The following is a 13,921-nucleotide window of genomic DNA, read 5'->3' as shown; positions in this document are numbered from 1 at the left end:
CCATGCCTCTGGGCCCTCCACTGGAGTGTATCAATGGGAGTTTGCAGAATGCATTGCACTTGTACCTCCTAGCTTACCTCGAATTTTGCTTTCCATCACACCACTAACTCCCCATATAACCCTGTCAGGCAGGTGCGGGGTGGCCACTCTCCCCAATCCACAGATGGGGAGACTGAGGCCCCAGAGGGGAAGCAACCAAGTTGGTGGTGGGGCTGGATGCCGGCTCATGTTCCTCTGTGCTGTGCCACCAGCCTCTGGGCCCAGCCCTGCTGCCTTTATGGTCATTTTGGGAAAGGACAGAGGGGCTCACCCTTTCTCTGTTTCAGGGGGAGATAGGTCGAGAGATGTACATCATCCAGGCAGGACAGGTGCAGGTCTTGGGTGGCCCTGATGGGAAGGCCGTGCTGGTGACGCTGAAGGCTGGATCTGTGTTTGGAGAAATAAGGTCAGAGGGACGCTGGGGTGAAATGAAGAGACATGGGCCCCAGCTGGAGGGGCGGGTGGCCAGCAGGTGGGACTTCGTCCTCAAGGGCTGTGGATGCTGACATATGCAGGGTCGGCCCCGGCTCTCCGCCGTGTGGGGCCGCCACCGTGCTCCAGGCAAGAAGTAGAGAGGAGCACTTTAGTGGGATCACAGCCACAGCCTGCCACATCTCACCTCCCTCCCTTTTCTGCCCCAGCTTGCTGGCTGTTGGTGGCGGGAATCGTCGCACCGCCAATGTGGTCGCCCATGGGTTCACCAACCTCTTCATTCTGGATAAGAAGGACCTGAATGAAATTTTGGTGCATTATCCCGAGTCTCAGAAGTTACTCCGGAAGAAGGCCAGGTACATTATTTTTATTTAAAAAAGTCTGTATCCACTTCAGTGTGCATTTTGTAAAGACTAAAACTTTCGCTTATATAACCGTTGTACCTTTATCAAAATCAGGAAATTCAGTATTGAAACGATGCTATTATCTCATCCCTAGTCCATCTTCAAATTTGATTAATTGTCCCAGTCGTGCCTTTTATGGCCTTTCCTATCTTCTTTTCTATTCCTGAATCCAGTGGAGGACCACCTGTTCATTACACTGCCTCCTATCTGCAGTCTCCTTCGATCTGGGTTCGTTCCTCAGCCTTTTTCCATCTTTAGTGACTTCGAAGAGGACAGGCCAGTTATTTTGTAGAATGTCTCTTCATTTAGATTCAGCTGACGTTCTGATATTTTCTCATGATTACCTTCAGGTTCTGCATTAGGGCAGAAATTACTCAGAAGTGATGTTGTGGGGGCACCTGGCTGGCTGGGTCGGTAGAGGATGTGTGTCTTGTTGTTGTTCAAGCCTCGTGTTGGTTGTAGAACTTACTTTATTATTTAAAAAAAATTTTTTTTAAGTTTATTTATTTTTGAGACAGAGAGAGACAGAGCATGAACGGGGGAGGGTCAGAGAGAGAGAGAGACACAGAATCTGAAACAGGCTCCAGGCTCTGAGCTGTCAGCACAGAGCCCAATGCAGGGCTTGAACTCACGGACTTGCGAGATCATGACCTGAGCCGAAGTCGGACGCCCAACCGACTGAGCCACCCAGGTGCCCCGAGCTTACTTTAAAAAAAAAAAAAGAGATGTTGTATTCTTCTTAGTGCAGCATATCGAGAGGCATGAGATGCTGGTTTCTCCCAGTATTATTGATGATTTTCCTTTCCATCACTTGGTTAATTAAGCCTTCTGGACTCTAAAGTTAACATTTTTCTCTTTGAAATTGATAAGTAATTAGTGGGGAGTCACTCTGAGGCTATCTGGACGTCCTGTTCCCCATCAAGCCTTCACTTGCTACTTCCAGTGCCCATTGAGGGTTCTTGCTAAATCAGTGATTGCCACAGTGGTTGCCAAATGGTAATTTTCTGACTCCTACGTATTGTGCCTTCTACGTTTATTAGTGAGCATTCTACTTTAAGGAAGAGCTTTTTCTTCCTTCCCATTTATTGGTTTATTCATTTATCTATATCAATATGGATTTATTTTTTTCCATAAATATCATGTTACATTGTTTTGGTGTCAAATTGCACTAAATTTGGCCAGCAGGCACCTCTTCAGGCTTGCTCTTGTGACTCTTTGTAACGTCCCCAACACGTTTTAGCACTTTCTTGCTAACAGCCACAATAAGATGCTCTAGGGTCATCTTGTACTTTCCCTGCCACATCCCTGGAAATGGCCATTTGATTCCTTGTAGGTGGAAATGGTTTTTAGAAACCAACATTTGAGCACTCCATGTGCTCATTGCTACTGGGGTGCTACTAGGCTCTGAAGTGGGCAGAGCTGGGAAATACACCCACATGCAAATATACATAAATAAGTGTAGAGCACCTGGGTGGCTCAGTCAGTTGAGTGTCCGACTTCAGCTCAGGTCATGATCTCATGGTTCATGAGTTCGAGTCCCGCATCAGGCTCGCTGCTGTCAGTGTGGAGCCTGCTAGGATTCTCTCTTTCCCTCTCTCTCTCTCTCTGCCCCTCCTCCACTTGTGTTCTCTCTCTCTCTCTCTCTCAAAAATAAAACAGTAAACATTAAAAAAATAAGTGTATCTATATATGTGTATATATCAACATCTATTTTTCTGTCTATATCTGTGTCTGTACCTAACGATTTCAGTCCAACACCATGGAAATCCTTCTAATCTGTTCCTTTCCCATATTTGGTAAATTTCTTCTCCAACCCTGAGAAATTTAGCTCTCTTTACCCTCATTACATTAACTCCTTTGTTCAGTCCTACCATAGAGAGAAAGCAGTTTCAGAATTGCTCTCCCATACCACTGGGGTGGGGGCTGGGGAGAAGCCTTCTCAGCAGAATTCAACATTTGGTGCATTTCCTTTGGTCTTTAGCCTGAGTGTCTACGATATAAGTGTTGTGTTCAGAGTTATTTGGATTCATTTCTTTTTTCTCCCTTTAGTGTGGGTGTTCTGTTCATGTGAAATACACCCAGGTTTGCATCCCATTTTTTATGATTCCTCTCACCCCCAATCCTTGTTGATTTTTTGTTGTTTTGAATATGTCAAACATTAACATGGCACCCAAAGTCATAATGTAACAAAATGGGATGCCCGGAGACTGTCCCAGCTACCCCCCCCCCCCACCGGTTGCCCCTATACAAACCGAGGCTCATTAGTTTCTGCTGCTTCCTCAATGTGTTTCCTTCTGCAGAAATGGGCAGATGGGTGAATATTTTATTTTCTTTTCTGTCTCACACAAAAGGTAGCATACTGTAGACTTTCTTTTGCACTTTGCTTTTTTTCACATGACAACAAATCCTGAGAAACCTTCTCTATCAGGCCATAGACCCATCTGCATTCCTCTGATGCTTGCAGACCATTTCTATGAATGGGCGTTTAGGCCATTTCCAATATTTTGCAATTCTCAACAGTGCTGCAGCGAACCACCTCATGTATCTGTGTTTTGTACTGTTGAAGAATAGGTAAGTTTTTAGAAAAGCAGTTTTTTTGTTTGTTTGTTTTCCAACCCTTCAGATCAGGTTTTGAGTTGAGTGATGGAGGCAGCAGGGTGTGGTAGAAAATCCACAACAGGTTTGGGAAGTTACAGGGCTCAAACCCTGTCCTTGTGAGGTACTGGATGTGTGGTTTTAGAGAAGTTACTCAACTTCTCGGGTCTCAGTTTTCTGCAGTTCTATAAAATAAGGGTAATCCCCTCTACTGTGTTGTTGGGAAGATTAAATAAAATAGTGTGTATGAATGTCTCCAGCAAGGTACCTGGCATGTGGGAGAGCTCAGTGAACATTAATAATGGTTCCTCTTTATCCACTAAATCCTCTCTATAATTTTCTCATTGGATACAGCCTTTTCAAATCTATATATCTGGTTTTGCCTCCCTTGCCTTTTATCATATATTCCTATTTTCTACCTCATTCTATGAAATGACACCATAAATAAACTGCCTCCATTCACAGCACACAATAATTTATTGAGTACATAGTTCTAGGCCCTGGGGACACAGCAGGGACCAAATAAAGCTTGAATTCCAATAGGGGAGACCAACAATGGAGAAATGAATGGTTATGCGATATCCCCAGCTGGGCACAGGGCTGTGAGGGGACACAAAGCCACATCAAGGAGACAGAAGTGATGGAGGGAGTTACTTGAGATAAGCTGGCCATGAAAAACCATTCTGAGGAAAGTGGTATTTCAGCCGGGACCTGCACAGAATAAAAGCATGAGCAGGACTGCTTGCAGGGAAGAGCATTCCAGCCAGAGGGAACAGCATGTGCAAAGGCTCTGCGGAGGAGGAAGCTCAGTGTGTGCGTGGACGAGCAAGAAAATAAGAGTAGCTTGATATGGGATGGGAGAAGTCAAGGGGATGAGCTTGGGTAGGGCCTCGCAGGTAATGCCTTGCAGTGGCTTTGGGTTTTATTCTGAGGGAGATGGCAGCTGTGTGGGGTTTTACACAGACAAATGATTTGACATGACTTAAGTTTTAACAAAACCCCTTCGGCACCCCCAGGTGAGTGGAGGCTGTGTTGATGTTGGCCCATAATACATGCAGGATGCTGGGGTCCCCTGAGGAAGGAGGCCGCCCTGTAACCCAGCTTCCCTGTTTGCTCTTAGGGAAGCCACTGGGCCCTTCCAAAGGCCGGTCTGTCTGAACTTCTCCCACAAAATTTGCCCATTTCCTCCTGCTCTCCCGAGGAACAGGGAAATATAGCCAATCCTCATTAGTCGCGTATTTGCGATTCTGTGTTTGCAATTTGCCTACTCACTAAAATTTATTTGTAACCCCGAAATCAGCACTCACGGGCATTCCCAGTATTCCATGGATGTGTGCAGAGCAGTGAAAACTTTGAGTTGCCCGAAGTGCACGTTCTGGGCAGAAGTTGAACAAGGTGACGCTCTGCTTTATTGTTTCAGCTCGTAAGCGTCTGAACACTTGGAAGCAAGCGTCCTTTTGTGGTCTGTTTAGTGCCACCTGTTCCACATTTTTGTGATCCTTATTGGTGATTTTGCTATTTAAAATGGCCCCTAAGTGTAGTGCTGAGGTGCTGTCTGTGTTCCCAAGGGCAAGAGGGCTGGGATGGGCCTTACAGAGGAAACACGTGGGTTAGACAAGCTTCGTTGAGGCATGACTTTCAGAGATGTTCGTCGTGAGTTCAATGGTAATGAATCAACTGTGTATTACATAAGATGTCTGTAAACAGAAACACACACAAATATTGATCAGTTGATGAAAATGTTGTCATGAGAGGCTTGCAGAAACCTAAGCCTGTGTTTGCCCCAGAAACAATGACTCGGTGTTCACTAATTCGGTGTTTGCAGGGGCTCTACAGAGCGACACTACCAGGAATAGTGAGAATCGACTGTTTATGTCGGAGAGCGGGCTCCAGGTCCCCCTACCCTGCCTTCTTCCCCCAGCAAGAGGAGCAAGGCCCAAGAAAGCCACCCATTTCTTTGGCAAGGTTAGGTGAGGGTGTGGCAAATCAACTAGCATCCCGCAGAGGCTCCTGACCACGTGTGGTGAGCCTGTGCCTGGCACTGGAGGAGGCCGAGGGGCTGAGGTGCTGGCCTGGGGTGGGGAGCAGCCAGAGAAAGGAGTTGCTGACGGGCCTTGCAGCACAGAGGCCCTGGGACCAGAGCTGTGGCATGATTCATCAGAGAGGTGGTTCTCTGGAAAGGCAAGCTTGAGGACAGAGGCAGGGGATCATGTGGGAGCTCTGCCCATCAAAGGAAAAGACACGATCTGAGAGCCACAGAGCCTGGGGATGTCTGAGTTGGTGACAGCCACGTGTGGGATTCTGTCTAAACTACCTGCTTTACAGATGGAGGACCGGAGGCCCCGAATAAGTGAAGCGCTCAGCTCTCTGGCTTGGCCGCTCCAAGAAATGGGGCAAAAAGGTCTCATGCATGCTACTTTCTCCAGGGATGAATGTGCGATCCTACTTATAGGAAAATGCGTCATCGGAAAATGAGGCTGAATTTCCTTAATCTGGCAATGTCCCAGAAGCCAGCTCAGTGTCTCAAAAGAGAGACAGCCCCTTAGCAATCAGAAAAGGTCCCATAGATAGTTCTTTTGTGTCATTTTTGTACCACGCCGAGCCTTCCCACAGACTGTCATGCTGTGAGTTATGGACTAAATGACACAGGTAACAGTGCCAGGCATGGAGAGGCCGCTGATGAATTATCATGTTTGTGTTCTCCTGGGGGAGTCCCAGCCGGAAAATGCAAGTCTTGGGCAATTAATATCAATATGCACAATTTAAATCCATTGCCTCTGATTAGATAAGCAGCCAGTAATGGCCTCATTTTTAAACAAACAAGTTTTGCTGGAGCCCTGGTAAATGAATTTGCCAATTAGGAGTCTAGGCCTACTAGACTGCAGACGCAATTCATTTGTTCTTGAGCCAAACCACTCATCACATATCTGTAGCGTGAAATATTCCTTATCAAAGGCTGGGGCTCTGTTCGATGGAAGATTGTCTCCTTATTTAGAGAGCAGGGTGGCAAACTGCCTTTAAATCTGGGTTTTAATTCTGCCCCTGTGATTTCCTCACTGTGTGACCTTGGGAAAATTACTTACCCCTCTGGCCTTGCATATCTTTATTTGAAATGAGGGAGAAAAATAGGGCCTACCTGTGAGGATTCTGTGAGATTTAAACGACAGAATGTGTATCAGTTATCTGTTGTTACGTAATGATATTACCACACACTGAGTAGCTTTTAAAACCACACGTATTGATTACCTCAGAGTTTCCGTGGGTCAGAAGTCTGGGGTGGCTTTGGTGGGTCTGCTGCAAGGCTATAATCAAGGTGCGGGCCAGAGCTGAGTCCCATCTCAAATGTCCCCTGGGGAAGGACCTGCTTCCAAGGTCACATGCTTGTGAGCCGACTTCAGTGTCTTGTGGTTGTAGGACTGGGGTCTCAGTTCCCAGCCAGTTGTTGGCCGGAAGCTGCCCGTGGTTCTTGCCACGTGGGCCTCCCCCAACATGGCCACTTGCTTCATCAAAGCCCGTGAGGGAGCGTCTCCTTGCAAGACAGAGATCACAATCCCATGTGACACATTCACAAAGGTGGTATGTGATCATTCTTGCTGTATTCTGCTGGTTGAAAGCAAGTCACATGTCCCACTCACCCCTCAAGGGGAGGGAACACCAGGAAGGGGGATCTCAGGGGCCACTGAAGAGGGTCTGTAAAGGACTGAGCATAGCACCTGACACATACAGACACTCAGTAAGTGTTGACAGAGGTGATGGTGAGGGTGGCAAAATGACAGCGAAGCAAAAGGAAGAGAAGGGAAAGGCTTTGGGTCTTTTTTCAGCGGAGCATCCTATTTCTGAGTCCATATGTTATAGTATCATTCAGTATTTCCCGTGTGACCTCAGAAAAGTTCTTGACCGCTCTGAGCCTGCATTCCTCCTCTATAAGGTACAGACAATAAACCCACATCGTCCCGGTTGCTCCCATCACTTACTGAGATGCGACGCATAAAAGCACTTGGCGCCGTGCTTACTCACAGTTCGCCGGCCAAACCCACCACCGCCACACCACAACCCCAGTGGATTCTACGTGAATGATGCTTTCTTCTCTCCCAGAGCATGCTTGTGATGTTCACGGGCGCTGCTTTCTTTCAGGCGCATGCTAAGAAATAACAACAAGCCCAAGGAGAAGAGCGTGTTCATCCTTCCTCCCCGGGCAGGCACCCCCAAGCTGTTCAACGCCGCCCTGGCCGTAGCAGGAAAGATGGGCGCCAAGGGGGCAAAAGCCGGCAAGCTTGCCCACCTGAGGGCCCGGCTCAAGGAATTGGCTGCGCTGGAGGCAGCAGCGAGGCAGCAGCAGTTGCTGGAACAGGTAACGCGGTTGGTTCCCCAGCCTCCCTGTCCATTTCAGCCTCGTGCCAGAGAGAGGGCCAGGGTGCCTCAGAGAGCGGGGAAATCTCTCCCCCTTCTTCACATCAGTCAGGACTCATTTGGTTGCAAGTGACAGAAATGCAAGTCACAGTGCCAGCTCACGTTAGCTTAAAAAAACAGGGAATTGATGGGGGTCAGGTAGCTGGGCAGTTCAGGCAAGGCTGGATCCGGGAGTTCAGATGATGCCCAGGGGACTGGTTTTGCCATTCTGTCATTCCTGCTTTCCTCAGGGATGGCGTCCCATCACAAGGGCACTAGGGTTACATCCTTCTGGTTTAGCAACTCCCAACAGAAAGTCCCTCTTTCCCCATGATTCCAGCAAAAGTCCCAGGGCTGTCACTGGACAGAATCGGCTCGCATGCCACTTCCCCAGCCACCGACTGTGGTGGTGTGGAGAGACCAGGCTCCCCTGCCTGGGCTGAGGGGGGCAATCCTCCTACAGGAAGTCCTCTTGCACTTGCAGAGGTAGGAGCAGTGGGTGTGGGCAGGGAATGTCCCTCCCCAGATGGCAGTGATGTCCTCATATTTTATATTTGTGTCTGTGACACTTGAAAAGATTTGAAGAGAAAAAACTCTGCAGCAGGCACAGTGCCAACTGTCCTACCCGCCCCAGTCCTCGGAAATCTGAAGGGAATTTTAAAATTAGTTCTGGGACTCTTTTCTGTGACTAATGCCAAAAATGCCAATTAGAATGATTGCACTAATTATGACTATTCATGACTGTCCTTTAGGGAGGCTGTTGGGAAGGAGGCCGTGGTTAGGTAGCAGCTCCGTGGCAGGGAGGGGACTGCAGTCCACATGACAGAATTCAAAGGGGGCACCTGGGTGGCTCAATCGGTTAAGCGTCTGACTTCAGCTCAGGTAATGATCTTGCAGTTCGTGGGTTCCAGCCCCGCATCGGACTCACTGCTGTCAGCACAGAGCCTGCTTTGGATCTTCTGTTTCCCCTCCCTCTTTGCTCCTCCCCCACTTGCGTTCTCTTTCTCAAAAATAAATAAATCTTGGGCGGGGGGCGGGGTGGGGGCGCGGCAGGAAACGAGCCTAGTGAACTTATTCTCAAGCCAGGCTGGTGTCAGAGTCTGGGGGACCTGTCCAGAGATCATTTGATATCTGGAGTCTGGGAGTTGACATCAAAGCTCCCTGGGGTTCCAGTATCTTCTCAAGATACAGCCACCCAGGGCCTCAGACTGAGGACAGATATGATTGCCTGGCTCACAAACTGTCAGAGTCAAGGTCGAACCAGCAAGTTGGGGTCCTTAGTGCCGGCTGCCGCGTGGGACTGAGCAGACGTGAGCTCCAAGGCTCTTCTCAGTACAGTGAAAGGCTTTATCTGAAATGGGGCTTATTGCTACTGAATATTAGCTCTTTACCCAGGCAGCTTGGAGATGTGAATTAAATTTGCATGAGAATTCTAATAAAAGTCAATTTTAGAACAATCAGGGCAGAATGGCAGAGTGCAAGGAGCTCTTAAATAATAATCCAAAGATACGGGTCTAAATCCCAGCTCTGTCACCACCAGGTCTGTGATCCGGGGAAGTTCCTCAGGCTTTCTGAGATGCAGATTACTCATGGTTGCCACATGGCATTGTATAGATGAAGCAGGATATCTTGGATGTCTTTTTTTTTTTTTTTAATATTTGTTTATTTTTGAGAGAGAAAGAGAGAGAGCATGAGCGGGGGAGGGGCAGAGGGAGAGGGGGACAGAGGATCTGAAGCAGACTCCAAGCTGTCAGCATGAACCCTGATGCAGGGCTCGAACCCACAAACCATGAGATCATGATCAGAGCTGAAGTCGGATGCTTAACTGACTGAGCCACCCAGGTGCCCCTTGGATATCTTTTAGAAGGCATTTTGAACATGGTGAAGCACTTGACCAACCTTCCCACGATTCTTCTGGATCCATTCACAGCAGGATGCTTCAGGAAGCCCCATCAGGGCACCATCTTGCCCTGGCAGAGTGTTGTCAGAGTTTAGGGCAGATAGGGGAAGGTGGAACAGGTGTACCAAAACATGCAGGAACACTGAGACAGAGGGAGTGGTTTGTCCCCAGAGCTGCCTTGGGTTCTTGGAGTGGGGTTCCCTACCCCACTTCCCTTCCTTCAACACCCTATGACTTGAGCAAACTTCAGACATCTCTGTTCCTCATGAGCATGCTGACCGCCTTCACTTTAATTCACATGTGGGTCTTGCACAGCTGTGGACCATTCAGGCCTCCTTTTCTGGGGGCCACTCTCTCCCATTTATTTTCATGCAGAGATGGGTCAGACAGGGCAGGTGGGGTCACGAGTATCCATGAAGGCTTGGGTTTTTACTGATACACAGACCATGGCCAGTGTCCATAGGAACCGCAAAGGCTGGGGTTGGAAGTACCCACCAAGTCCCCAAGTATGGGGGCTGAGCCCAGCCTAATGCCAGTGGTATCCTGCCCATTCTTCTCCCGGGGGAGGAGAGGTCTCAACCTTTGAGACCTTCCAGAAAGGGGGACAGCCCACAGCTACTTCTGCCATCACAGCCTTTTACCTTGTTTGCTTAGAATTTCTCTCATTCACCCAGGAGCGCCCAGCCCTGGTAACTGGACAGTGGACAGGGCCACTGGTAAGCGGACAGGGCCGCCGGCTCAGCTTTGCAAAGGCTTGGTGGTTCTCCCTCTTGGTCTCAGCCTCTCCTCCCTCAATGGCTCAGGGGCAGGCTTGAACCTGCAGCTCCACTCTGGCTTCTAGCCCTGCCCATCAACAGAGACCCAAAATATCCCCAAGACCTTCCTCTAAGTCCAGCCGGGACTTTTTAATTCCTAAACTTCACCATAATATACTCTGTGTCTACCAAATAATCCTGATGCCTTCCAACCCCCCACTTCTCGTCCGTTATATTGAACCCCTGAGTGCTCTGCCATTCTCCTCCTTGGGGGTATGAGAAGGGGGAACAGGGAGGTGTGCAAGACCCCTCTAAGATCCCTCCAAGAAATGTCCGATGTTCTTTGCCTCACCAATCACCCTTTCCGGTTTCAGGCCAAGAGCTCGCAAGACACTGCGGGAGAGGCGGGATCCGCCGCCCCAGACCAGCCAGCACCGCCAGAGCCCCCAGCCCGCAGCTCTCCACCACCTGCCTCCCCTGAGAGGCCCGAGGAAGGCAGGGAAGGGGCGGCTGGGCCGGAGGAGCACTCGGTGCAGATCCGCATGAGCCCAGGCCCAGATCCCGGTGAACAGATCCTGTTGGTGGAGATCCCGGAGGAGAAGGAGATCCCGGAGGAGAAGAAGGAGATCCCCGAGGAGGAGGAGATCCCGGAGGAGGAGGAGGAGATCCCGGAGGAGAAGAAGGAGATCCCGGAGGAGAAGGAGATCCCGGAGGAGAAGAAGGAGATCCCGGAGGAGAAGGAGATCCCCGAAGAGGAGGAGATCCCGGAGGAAGAGATCTCGGAGGAGAAGAAGGAGATCCTGGAGGAGAAGGAGATCCTCGAGGAGGAGGAGATCCCCAAGGAGAAGAAGGAGATCCCCGAGGAGAAGGAGACCCCGGAGGAGAAGAAGGAGATCCCAGGAGAGAAGCAGGAGGCCGAGTGAGGCTGCCGCCAGCGAGCCGCTTCTGGCAGGTGCAGGCGCGTCCCGAGCAACGCGCCCCTCTCCTACAGGCCCAGACTCCCGGACTCAGTAGCGTCTGTCATTCTGGCCCAGCGGGCTTCTGCCAAGGCTGGTTTTGAAGTCAACAAATGTCGTTAGTGTCCCTGAGTTCCCACCATCACCTGAGAACCCTACCTCTTCCGACTGTTATTTTTAAAAACAAAATTCTTTTCTATTTAAAAAGTTTGTGGGGAAAGGCTAGACAGAATGGGACTCCAACCCTCCGGGAAGCTTTGTTGGAGACTAAAGGGTTATTGAATGTTTGGGTTTCAACCTCCCACATTTCAAGGATAGAAAACCTGCCAGCAGGTGGGAAGCCTGGCTGGCTCAGTGGGTAGAACATGGGACCCTTGATCTCAAGGTTGTGAGTTCAAGCCCCACATTGGGTGTAGAGATTAAAACAAAAACAGCTTGTCAGCAGAAGGGTAGTTATGCTCTGCTGCTCATTTGACTAAATGGGAACTGTGGCTCACCTGACCTGATTAGGGACAGGATGCCCATTAGGGTAGTTAAGCATGGATCTGTCCCCGGGTTGCATTCAGTTCTGAGTCCGATGCCATCACCTAGTTCTGGTCTGCAGGGATTCATGCTTGCTTACTTTAACACCCTTGCCATAGAGATGATGGTGGCAACTTCCATTAATCCTAGAAGACAAAATTACAGCTGACACCACTGAAGTTCCTGATGCTTCCCCAGATCAAGTCAAGTCATGTTGCTTTAATGATTCAAAATAAAAGGGGGGGAGGTGGGATGGGGAGGAGTCCTCAGTCACTGAATATTGGGAGGATTTCATTTGCATATCTAATGGCTCTTGGGGGAGTGGGTGATTAAACACAAAAACCCGTCCTGGGGCCATTTGTTTCCACCAGCAACAATGAACACAAAAAGCCCCGGAATTCCAATAGGTACTGCCCATTTTATATAAAATTGCAGGACATTGTGAACTGCTGAAGAGGCCTTTGAGGGCTTACAAATGTGTGTATTTGTCTATCGGCCTAAAACCAGAACATTCATTTCCCCTGTGAAAAAAATGAAACAATATGGGAGTTCTCAGCCTGGTCTAAACACTTCCAAATCCCAGGGTAACAAACAGATTTCTCTAGTTGATGACATACCATGTGATCTGAGTAATCACATTGTATATAGTGATGAGCAGCATTATTTTAGCCTTTTAAAAAGCTTTTATTAATTTATTTTAATAAATGTTTATGGGTATGAAAGGCTACCTAGTTAAAATGATCCCTCCTACCCCTGGTGCCCAACCTCCCTGGTCCCCTTCCTGGAAGCAACCACTATTATCAATTTCTCATGCTTTTCCTTTTTTTTTTTTTTTTTTCTTTCACAAATAATATACTAGAGCTGCTGTTGTTTTTCATTTGATATATTCTGAAGATTCTTCTTACTATATAGAGGGGATGCTTATTTTTCATGCCTACAATCTAGTCCATTGTCTGCAAGTATCATAACATTTAACGGCTCTCCAATTGACAGGCATTTGCCATGTTTTCAATCTTATGCTGTTAAGAAATAGTGCTGCAATTTAAAAAACCATATACATAACTTCACTGGGAAACACTGTTTTTAAATAGGGGAAATCTGGAGGTTTGGGCTAATTTTTGCTTTACCATCCCCAATTGTCATATTCACATTTACACTACATATTCTGTTTTCTTTCTTTTTTGAGAGAGAGAGAGACAGACAGAGCGTGAGCGATGAAGGGGCAGAAAGAGAGGGAGACCCAGAATCCGAAGCAGGCTCCAGGCTCTGAGCTGTCAGCACAGAGCCCGATGCAGGGCTCAAATCCACAAACCAAGAGATTGTGACCTGAGCCCAACTCGGATGCTTAACCAACTGAGCCAACCAGGTGCCCCCGCACTTCATGTTCTAAATCCAAGCATAGAGAATGCTTCCATTTTTAGCAAGTATTTCAGATATATCAATCAAGTCAGTGTATTACCCTTCAGTAGATGGCAAAATGTTTTGAAGGCACCTTCACTGTGAGATCCTATTTTATAAGGAATCTTTTTTTATATGAACATACTCATTATTTTAGATATCAACTCTTGAATGTATACTGCTTGTTATATAAAGCGAGAGATTCTTGAGGTTTTCCAAGAACTGTCCTGGAAAGAAAATTGATTTCTTTTCTTTTCTTTTTCTTTTTCTTTTTTTAATTTACATCCAACTTAGCATAGACTGCAACAGTGATTTCAGGGGTAGATTCCTTAATGTCCCTTACCCATTTAGCCCATCCCCCCGCCACAACCCCCTCAGTAACTGTTTGTTTTCCATATTTAAAAGTCTCTTATGTTTTGCCCCCCTCCCTGTTTTTATATTATTTTTGCTTCCCTTCCCTTGTGTTCATCTGTTCTGGTCTTAAAGTCCTCATGAGTGAAGTCATATGATATTTGTCTTTCTCTGACTCAT

The 13,921-nt window shown here is 48.0% G+C and overlaps 1 protein-coding gene across 6 annotated transcripts in view; it reads left to right on the top strand.

Moving 5' to 3' along the window:
• Positions 1 to 13,035, top strand: part of CNGB1 (cyclic nucleotide gated channel subunit beta 1) — a 77,514-nt gene extending 64,479 nt beyond the window's left edge. For all 6 annotated transcript variants that reach the window (XM_045442912.1, XM_045442913.1, XM_045442915.1 and 3 more), the window contains 4 exons: positions 327 to 445; positions 681 to 827; positions 7,605 to 7,821; positions 10,889 to 13,035. In XM_045442912.1, the coding sequence (XP_045298868.1) occupies positions 327 to 445; positions 681 to 827; positions 7,605 to 7,821; positions 10,889 to 11,437 (1,032 nt within the window). In that variant the 3' untranslated portion in view covers positions 11,438 to 13,035. The remainder of the gene's footprint in view (positions 1 to 326; positions 446 to 680; positions 828 to 7,604; positions 7,822 to 10,888) is intronic.
• Positions 13,036 to 13,921: the final 886 nt, after the last annotated feature.

Source organism: Leopardus geoffroyi, chromosome E2 (genome assembly GCF_018350155.1).
Source record: "Leopardus geoffroyi isolate Oge1 chromosome E2, O.geoffroyi_Oge1_pat1.0, whole genome shotgun sequence".
Lineage (NCBI taxonomy): Eukaryota > Metazoa > Chordata > Mammalia > Carnivora > Felidae > Leopardus > Leopardus geoffroyi.
The sequence above is the reverse complement of the archived record's forward strand: the minus strand, read 5'-3'. Positions and strand labels throughout refer to the sequence as shown.